Source organism: Aquila chrysaetos, unplaced genomic scaffold (genome assembly GCF_900496995.4).
Source record: "Aquila chrysaetos chrysaetos unplaced genomic scaffold, bAquChr1.4, whole genome shotgun sequence".
Classification (NCBI taxonomy): Eukaryota; Metazoa; Chordata; class Aves; order Accipitriformes; family Accipitridae; genus Aquila; species Aquila chrysaetos.
In genome coordinates, this window is record NW_024470381.1 from 107,138 (window position 1) to 116,457 (window position 9,320).

General features: G+C 68.9%; 1 protein-coding gene across 1 annotated transcript; it reads right to left on the reverse strand.

Moving 5' to 3' along the window:
* Positions 1-704: 704 nt before the first annotated feature.
* LOC115337693 (hypoxia-inducible factor 3-alpha-like) lies at positions 705-9,314 on the reverse strand. Its single transcript, XM_041121752.1, has 13 exons — positions 9,239-9,314; positions 8,653-8,789; positions 8,113-8,197; positions 7,753-7,862; positions 7,022-7,206; positions 5,036-5,340; positions 4,434-4,716; positions 3,753-3,877; positions 3,170-3,340; positions 2,646-2,720; positions 2,249-2,511; positions 1,399-1,465; positions 705-998 (listed from the first exon to the last, which is right to left on the reverse strand). The coding sequence occupies exons 1-13, from the start codon at positions 9,285-9,287 to the stop codon at positions 802-804; spliced, it is 2,052 nt and encodes a 683-aa protein (XP_040977686.1). The 5' UTR covers positions 9,288-9,314; the 3' UTR covers positions 705-801.
* Positions 9,315-9,320: the final 6 nt, after the last annotated feature.

Sequence of the window (9,320 nt, forward strand, 5' to 3'; positions counted from 1 at the left end):
CGATGCCCTCGCTTGAGAGCATCCCTCTCCAGAGCCCTGGGGCTGCGCAGGACGGAGCAGTATAAAAGGGGTGTCCCCGGGGGGGGGGGGGGGCACTGCCCCGGTGGTCCCGGATTTGGGGGGGGGGGGTGTCCATGGGACCCCCCGAAGGGGCGTTTTCAGCCCAGCACCGAGTGGGGGGATGGCCCCCCTCCGAGCCCCCCCCGGAGGGGCCAGGCCGAGGTAGGAGGGGGGGCTGTGGCAGGCCCCATGGGAGGATTGGAGGGGCCCCCAAAAGTGGGGGCTCAGTGGGTCCCCTATGGGGGAGGACTGGCGGGGGGGAGTCCAGAATTTGGGGGGGGGGGCCTCCTGGGAGGTCCCCAGAGCTGGGAAGGGGGTGCCCAGGTGGGGCTCCAAGGGGCAGGGTGGGGGGGGTCCCCATGGGTGGGTGGTCCGATGGGGTGGTGGAGCAGATTGGGGGAGACCCCATTGCAGGGGGTCATTCAGAGCCCCCAAGGATGGGGGGCTTGGGGGGCGGGCAAGGGGGGGGATAAATGGGGGGTGTTGGGGGGACTGGGGGACCCCAGGCAGCACCCCAGGATCTGTGGGAGGGGTCATGGCTTTTGGTGTGTGTCCCCCACCAGGGTTTGGGGGGGCCCCACTGCGTGGGGTTGGGGCCCCCTTCATTTGTGGGGTGGGTTGGGGGGGGGGCTGGGTTTTTTTTGCATCCGTCATTGGGTATCAGGGGGGTGGTGTTTTGGGCCCCCCCTCCTCCTTGGTTTTTTTTTGGAGGGGGGCTGTGTTTTGGGGTCCCCATCAAGGTCAGGGGGGAGTCGGTGGTTTGGACCAGCTGCTGGTTTTGGGGGGGCCCCTTCCACATGTGGCCCCCCCCCTCAGTTGCTCTCCAGACGTGTGACCTGGGGGGGCCCTCCTGGGCGCCCCCTGGTCTCCTCCTGGGGGGGGCAGCCGGAGGGGGTGCGAGGGGGCCCCTGGCAGGGCCAGGCCAGCAGCCAGCAGCGCTGGGAGGCAGGGGGACACACACCCATTATTGGGGTTCCCTCCCCCCACTCATGCTCCCCCCTGCCCTGCAGCAACCTTGGTTGTGCCCTCCCCCTGTTTTGGGGACCCTCCCAGTTCTCCTTTCAAGTTTGGGCTCCCCCTTTCTGGTTGTGGCCCCCCCCATTTCACCCCTGTTATAGGGTTCCTCCTATTTTCGCACCACCCCTCCCAGTTCTGGGGGTCTCCCCACGTTCTACCCCCTCTCAGATTGGAGGACACCCCCCCCCCGCGTTTTGGGTCCTCCATTATTAGACTAAACCCCCATTATCGGGGTGTGCGTGGCCCCCCCAAAGTTTTGGGACCCCCGCAATTACCACCCCCCCATTATCGGGGTCCCCCCTATTAGGGCCCCCCCCTCACCAAGGGGCTGCTCCTGCCCCAGGTGGGGGCTCAGTCCCGGGGGGTCCTCCCCACTCAGCAGCAGGCCCTGTGGGGGACACGCGGGGGGGGACACACGACGACACGGGGGGACATGGGGACACAGGGGGGGACATGGGGACAAGGCACCCTGCCACCCCCCCCCGGCTGTCCCCTCCCCCATGTCCCCACAGTCCCCTCCCCCACTCCCTGCCCCCCCCAACCTCACCCCCCCCCCCCCCGTCCCCTTGTGTCCCCATATGTGTGTGTGTGTCCCGTGTCCCTCGGCCTCCCCCCCACCCGTAGCCCCTCCTGTCCCCATCCCCAAGTCCGTGTCCCCCCCCCTCCCCGTGTCCCCACGCCCCTTCCCTCCCCCCTCCAACCGTGTGTGTGTCTCCCCGCCGTGTCCCCCCGTACCAGGCCGAGGGGGGGCAGCAGGTGGGGGTCGAGCTCGGGGCGCTTCAGGGGAGCCCCCGCGTCCTCCCCGCTCGGCTCCCGCGCCCTGCGCGGCACCGTCACACCGCGCCCACGACACGCCCACAACACGCCCCCCTACCACGCCCCCTACCACGCCCCCCAGTCCTCACAAGCCCCCTCGCCATCAGCCTTCGCCAGAAATAAGCCCCGCCCCGCCCCCCTTAGCCCCTCCCCTAAGAGCACGCCTCCCCAATAAGCCCCTCCCCAGCGAGACCCTCCCTACAAGCCCCCCAACGAGCCCCTCCCCTAGCAAGCCCCTCCCCTAGCAAACCCCTCCCCCAGAAAGCCCCTCCCCAGAGAGCCCCTCCCCCCGAAAGTCCCTTATCAATCCGTTCCCCGCCCCTTAGCCCCGCCCCCGCGCGGCGGCCCCGCCCACCTCTTCCTCGCAGGGCGAGGCGTCAGGGCGGGGCCGAGGGCGGGGTCGCTGCCCCACCGCGGGAGGGCGGGGCCGCGGCGGGAGGGGGCGGAGCCGCGCCCGGGAAAGCTGCGGGCGCGGGGGCGCAGGGGCGGGGCCGCGGCCGCGGAGGCGGAGCCCGGTGGGCGCGGGCCCCGCCCCCGCGGCGCCTCGGCCCCGCCCAGCTGGAAGTCGCCGTCCATGGGGATGTAGGGGGCCAGCATGGCCAGGTCCAGGGGGGACGCCTGGGGGGACAGGGGGGACAGGGTCACACACACCCCCCAGCATGGCCAGGTCTAGAGGGGACAGGGGGGACAGGGGGACAGGGGGAGGGTCCCACCCGTGGGACGCAGGGTCCCACCCAGCCACCCCCCTGTACCTGCAGGGCCGTGCCAGGCCCCGGGCTCCCCGCGAAAAGCTTCTGCACCTCGAACAGCAGCTCGTCCCCAGGGGGCTGGGGGGGCAGGGGGTACAGCCATGGACCCCCAGAACCCCCCCAGGACCACATACCTGCCCCCCCCCCCGACTGAATTGGACCCCCCAGGTTCCCACCCACCCCAAACTGCCCCCCCATATTCTATCAGGATCCCCCCCCAGCCAGCCCCCCCCATAGCTTAGGAAGGACCCCCAGGACCCCCCTGTTTTCCCCAGGGACCCTCCTTGACCCCCAAAGTCTGGCTGGGACCTCCAAAGGCCTCCCAGAGACACCCCCCCATAGCTTGCTGAGACAACAAGCCCCCCCCCCCCCCCAAGGTAAACCACCTCCATGCCCTGCCCAAGCTTGGGAATGACCCCCCATGTTCCCCCGGAGACCCCCCATTTTTTCCCCAGGGCCCCCGCCCTAGACCCCCATAGCCTGGCTGGGACCCACCACCCCCCCCAAAGCCCCAAGGCCGAACTCACTGGAGAGGGGCTGCGGGGGCGGCGGCGGGGGGGCACTGGGGGGGGGGTCGAAGATGGGGGCGAGGAGGCGGGCGAGTTCGGGGGAGCAGAAACGCCGGGGGTCCCGCTGCAGCACTGCCTCAGGGACGTGGGCTGGGCGCACAAAAGCCAGCACCCGCGGGCCCCCCACCCCTGCCCACACCATCACATGGGGTGGGGGACCCCAAGAACCCCCCCAACACCTCCAGAGACCCCCCCCAGCACCCACAGCCCCCCTACCCTCACCCACACCATCACATGGGGTGGGGGACCCCCCCAGGATCCCCAGAGACCCCACAGCCCCCCGCACCCCCCACCTGCACCATCACATGGGGCTGGGCATCCCCAGCACCCCACCAAGATCCCCAGGGACCTCCCAGCACCCCAGGGATGCCCCCCAGCCCCCCAAGATCCCAGGCACCCCCCCAGACCCCCATGCACCAAGCCCCAGTGCCCCCATGATCCTCTCCCAGTGCTCCCAGTACCTCCATCACCTCCCAGTGCCCCCCCCCCAGCACCACATTATCCCCTCCCAGTGCTCCCAGTTGCTGCAACTGGTGCCCACCGAGGCTGAGGTTGAGGACGGCGTCGGGGGTGTCAGGGCCGGGGGCGGGGGGGGGCAGGCGGCGCCCCTCACCCTGGCGTTGGGTCTGCTCCAGCGACAGCACCACCCCCCGCTGCTCCACGCGGCTGGGGGGGGGGGGGGGCCGTCAGCCCCGCCGTGGGATGGGGAGGGGGGACAGACCCCCCTGTCAGGCAGCAAACACCCCCCCCCCGGGAAATGGGCTGGGGGTAGTGGCTGCAGGGTACTGGGTCTATGGTGCTGACACTCCCCACACCAAGCACTGGATACAGGGTATGAGATTTGGGGTGCTGACACCCCCCAGGCACTATTTATGGGGTGCACACACACCCCGGGAATGGGATATGAGATTTGGCTGCTGACCCTCCCCCCAGGCACTGGGTATGGGGTGCTGACCCCCTCCCCCAGCACTGAGTACAGGGTCTGTGATTTTGGGTGCCCCCCCCCCCCAGCACCGAGCATAGAGTGCCAACCCCCCCTGATACCCAGGTTCACGGGCTGAGTTTTGGGGTGCTGCACCCTCACCCCCCCCCCAAAAGGCACCACTTCTGAAGCACCAACACCCCATGGGCACCCAACACCGCGCAGAGGACCCATGTCCCCCTTGTTCTGTGTGTTCCCCCCATTCCGTGTCCCCCCCCCTTTCCGTGTCCCCCCCCCAACCTGAGGACGAAGTGGAGGCAGACGATGCCCTCGGGCTGGGCGCTGCGGCTGTTGGCGATGACGGTGGCCTGGGTCTGCGCCCACAGGAACCCCCCGCGCTTGGCCAGGAACCGGTACTGGCTCGTCACTGCCTGTCCCTTGCTCAGCACTGCGGGGTGCCAGCACCCCACGGGTGACCCGGGGGGGGGGGGGGGGGCAGGGTGCCGGGGGGGAGAGTGTCCAGGGGTGCCCCAGGGGGATATTGGGGTGTTCAGGGATGCTGGGGGGGATGTTGGGGTGCCCAGAGGGGATATTGGGGTGCCCAAGGGTGACCCAGGTGTACCCAGAGATAGGGGGAACACTGGGATGCCCAGAGGGGATGTCGGGGTGCCCAGGAGTGACCCAGGTGTACCCAAGGGGAGATAGGGGGAACACTGGGGTGCCCAGACGTGCCCAGAGGGGATGCCAGGGTGCCCAGGGGTGCCCCAGGGGATATTGGGGTGACCCAGGAGGGATGTCGGGGTGCCCAGGGGTGCCCCAGGGGATATTGGGGTGACCCAGGAGGGATGTCGGGGTGTCCAGGGGTGCTCCAAGGGCACATTGGGGTGCTCAGGGGTGCCCAGGGGGGATGTCGCGGTGCCCAGGGATGACCCAGGAGGACACAGGGGTGCTCAGGGTGCAGGAGTGATGTTGTGGTTCATGGGGGGTTATTGGGGTTCCGAGGAAGATACTGGGGTGTAGGGGGAATCCTGGGGTTCCCAAGAGGATCTTGGGGTTCCCAGATGGATCTTGGGGTGCCGGGGGGGGTTGGGGGCACTCACGGGTGTGCACGCTCCTGCTGAGGGTGTCGGAGTCGAGAGCATGGACGTACTCGTAGAGGGAGCAGCCGAGCAGCTCCTCAGGGGTGTACCCCGCCACCTCCCCGATCCTGCGCACCCCGACTCAGCTGGGCCCCCTGGGGCTTGCCGAATCGCTCCCCCCCTTCCCCGGGGGGGGGCCCTTGGGGAGGTTGGGGGTCCCCTCTGGTGTCCTGAGGTGCCCTTAAGGGGTCCTAGGGGGCACTTATGGGGTCCCCAAGAGGGTTCTGGGGGGCTCTTGGGGGTGCTGGGCAGGGTTCTTGGGGGCCTGGGGAGGTCGGGGGGAGCCTTAAGGGGTGCAGGGGGGTCCTCTATAGTGTCCTGGGGTGCCCCTAAGGGGTCTGGGGAGCCCTTATGGGGTTGAGAGGGGCCCCAAGGGGATCCTGGGCAGGCTCTTGGGGGGCCTGGGGGATTCGGAGGACCCCTTGGGGGGGCTGGGGGTCCCCTCAGGTGTCCTGGGGTGCCCCTAAGGGGTCCTGGGGGGCACTTATGGAGTCGAGGGGGGCCCCAAGAGTGTCAGGGGGGGCTCTATGAGTTTCTGGGGGGGCTCTTGGGGGTCTGGTGGAGTCAGGGGAGGCCTCAAGGTGTGCTGGGGGTCCCCTATGGTGCCCTGGGGTGCCCCTAAGGGGTCCTGGGGGGCCCTTAAAGGGTCAAGGGGGGCCCCAAGAGGGTCGAGGGGGGGGTCTATGAGGTGTGGGGTGGGTCTGGGGAGCGCCTATGAGGTCCTGGGGGGGCCCTATGGGGTGCAGGGTGTCCTCTATGGAGCCCTGAGGTGCCCCTAAGGGGCCCTGGGGGGCACTTATGGGGTCGAGGGTGGCCAAGAGAGTCCTGGGGGGGCTCTATGGAGTCCTGGGGGGGGCCCTTCGGGGTACTGGGGGTATGGGGGGGTTGGGGTTCTTGGGGGGGGTGTAGGTCTGGGCGGTTCAGGGTGCTGAGGGGTGGGGGTCTGGGGCGTAGGATGCCAGGGGTCTGGGGGGTTGTGGGGTGCTGGAAACTGGGGGGGGGGGGGGGGGTGTCAGGGTGCTGGGGGTGGGGGATCCAGGGGGTGGAAGGGTTTGGGTGCTGGGAGTCTAGAGGGCAGGTTCAGGGTGCTGGGGGTCCAGGGGAGGGTTTGGGGTGTCAGGGGTCCTGGGGGGTGGGGGGCCAGGGTGCTGGGGCTCTGGGAGTCTTGGGGGGGTTGGGGTGCTGGGTGGGGGCAGAGGTCCAGGGGGGGTGGGTTTGGGGTGCTGTGGTCCAGGGGGTTCAGGGTTTGGGGTTCTGGGGGTCTGGGGGGATTCAGGGTGCTTGGGGTCCGGGTGTCTTGTCAGATGGGGTGGGGGTGCTGGGGGGGGGCAGGGGTCTGTGGGGTGGGAGGTTTTGGGGTCCCAGGGCTCTGGGGAGGCATTTATGGTGCTGGGGGGGGGTGCAGGAGTCTGGGGGCATGGGCAGGTTTTAGGGTGCTGGGGTCCAGGGTAGGGGGAAGGTTTTGGGGTCCTGGTGGTCTTGGGGAGTGCTCAGGGTGCTGGGGGTCTGGTGGGGGAGTTGGGGTGCTGGGGGGGGAAACAAAGTTCTCGGGGGGTTGGGATGGTTTGGGGTGCCAGGGGACTGGGGTGGGGGGGAACACGTTCAGGGTGCTGGGGGTCTGGGGGTCTGCATGGGGGTTGGGATACCGGGGTGCAGGGACCTGGAGGGTGCTGCGGTTTGGGGGGTGGGGGGTGTTGGCGTGGGGGGGTCCGGGAAGTTGGGAGGGGGGGGACAGGGGACTCCCCCCACCTGTCATCGCAGTAGGTGAACTTCATGTCCATGGAGTGGCGGCTAAGGACGGTGCCGGAGCCTAGGGGGGTCTCGATGGCCCCCGGATGGGGGATGGCCTCGCAGATCAGCACCAGGCAGCGCAGGGGGGGGTCGCCCCCCCCAGCCCCCGCATACGACCGCATGTGCCCCGCACAGTGCAGCACCTGAGGGGGGCCGCCATAGTGGTGCCAGAGACCCCACCAGAACCCCTGTGGACCCCCCAGTCCCTTCTGCCACGGTGCTGGCCCCCCCATGTCCCCCCTGTCACTGCATCCCCCCCCTCGCCCCCCATGTCCTCCTGTATTACTCCCATCCCCCCCATGTCCCCCCTGCTCCCCCATGCCCCCCCCATGCCCCAATGTCCTCCTATCCCCCTCAAGTCCCCCCTAGACCCTCATGTCCCCCCAAGTCTTGTCCCCATGTCCCCCTATCCCCTGATGTCCCCCCTCACCTCCCTGTCCCCCCATGTCCCCCCCTTGTCCCCATGTCCCATGTGTCCCCACATCCCCCTATTGCCCCCCAAATTCCCCCATTTCCTTGGGTCCCCCATCCCTCCGTGACCCATCCCCCCGTGTTCCCATGTCACCCCACATCCCCCATCTCCCCGTCCCCCCAAGTCCCCCACGTCCCATGTCCCCCCACATCCCTCTATTCCCACCAACATCCCCATGTCCCTGTGTCCCCCCACGTACCCCCCCACGTCCCCCCACCTTCCAGGAGGCTGCCTTCAGGTTGAGGCAGCGCCCGCGTCCCGTCAGGGTGCTCTTCATCCGCAGGGAGAAGCTGCACCCCGAGCGCTCCCCCCGCCGCCGTGGCACTGCTGGGGGGGGCTGGGGTCAGGGGGAGCTGCGGGGGGTCCCAAGAGAGACCCAGGCGTGCTGGAGGGGTCCCAGGGGTGCTGGGGGTCATTGGAGGATGCTGAGGGGGGTGTCCCAAGGGTGTTTGGGGGGGTCCCAGGGGAGACCCAGGGATGCTGGGGGGAGGGCAGTGGTGCTTGGGGGGGTTCCAGGGCTGCTGGGGGGGGCACTAGAGGGGTCCCAGGGGTAGTTGGGGAGTCCTGGGGGTCTCACCCTGCCGGGGGCTGAGCACGTCCTGCAGTTCCTCGTGGTCACAGGGGTGCACAAAGTCAAAGACGCTGTGGCCGATCAGCTCCAGCTGCGGGGGGGGACAACACGGGGAGGGGGTGTTGCACACCTCACACGAGCACCCTTGCACAAGGCCTCACACAAGCACCGTCACACAAGCACCCTTCCATGAGCACCCTTGCACGAGCACCCTTGCACAAGTACCCTCGCCTGGGGCCTCGCACAAGCACCCTTGCATAAACACCCTTGCACGAGCACCCTCGTGTGAACACCATTGCACGGAGCCTCACACAAACAGCCCCACACAAGCACCCTTGCACAAACACGCTCACACGAGCACTCCTTGCATGGAGCCTCACACAAACACCCTCGCACAAGCATCCTTGCACAAGCACCCAGGCATGCCTTACCCAAGCAGCTGCCTGTTCACCCCCCCTGCCCCCCACCCCCCCCCACCCATGGGTGCCCAGGGACCCCCTCGCAGGCAGAGTAGTGGGGTGCTCCCCCCCCGCCCCCCCCCCAAACCTGGCTGAGTCCCAGGAGCCGGTTGACGTTCTCAGAGAGGAAGATCATGTCCCCCGCCTCGCTCAGCACCATCACGAAGCCGCTCAGCGCCTTCAGGTAGCACCCATCCACCTCCTCCGCTGCTGCCGCCCAGGCGCCTGCGGAATGGGTGCATCACCGAGCCGGGGGGTGAGGGGATCTCAGGGTACTGGGGTGCTTGGGGAGAGGGGGCTGAGGGAGCTCAGGGGGTCCCCAGGGTGCTAAGGGGGGCTGGGTTGCTTGGGGGGACTATGGGTGTTTGGGTGGAGGGTGGTGGGGGAGCCCTGGGGGTCCCCCGGGTGCTGGGGAGGGGCTGGGGTCTGGGAGGGGTCTGTGGGTGCTTGGGGGTCCCCAGGGTGCTGAGGAGGCTGAGATGATTGGGGGACCTTACGGGGTCTGGGGTGTTTGGCGGGTCCTGTGGGTGCTCAGGGGATCCCATAGGTGCCTGGGGGTCCCAGGAGATGTGAAGAGGTCCCATGGGTTCCCGGAGGTCCCAGGAGGCCCCAGGAGGTCCCCTGGGTTTTTGGGGGTCCCAGAAGGTCCTACGGGAGTCCTGGAAGGGGCTCACCAGCGGCGAGGAGGCGGTGGACGCGCAGGTAGCTGATGGTGAGACGCATGATGGAGGCCTTGTCGAGGTGGGCGCTGACGCC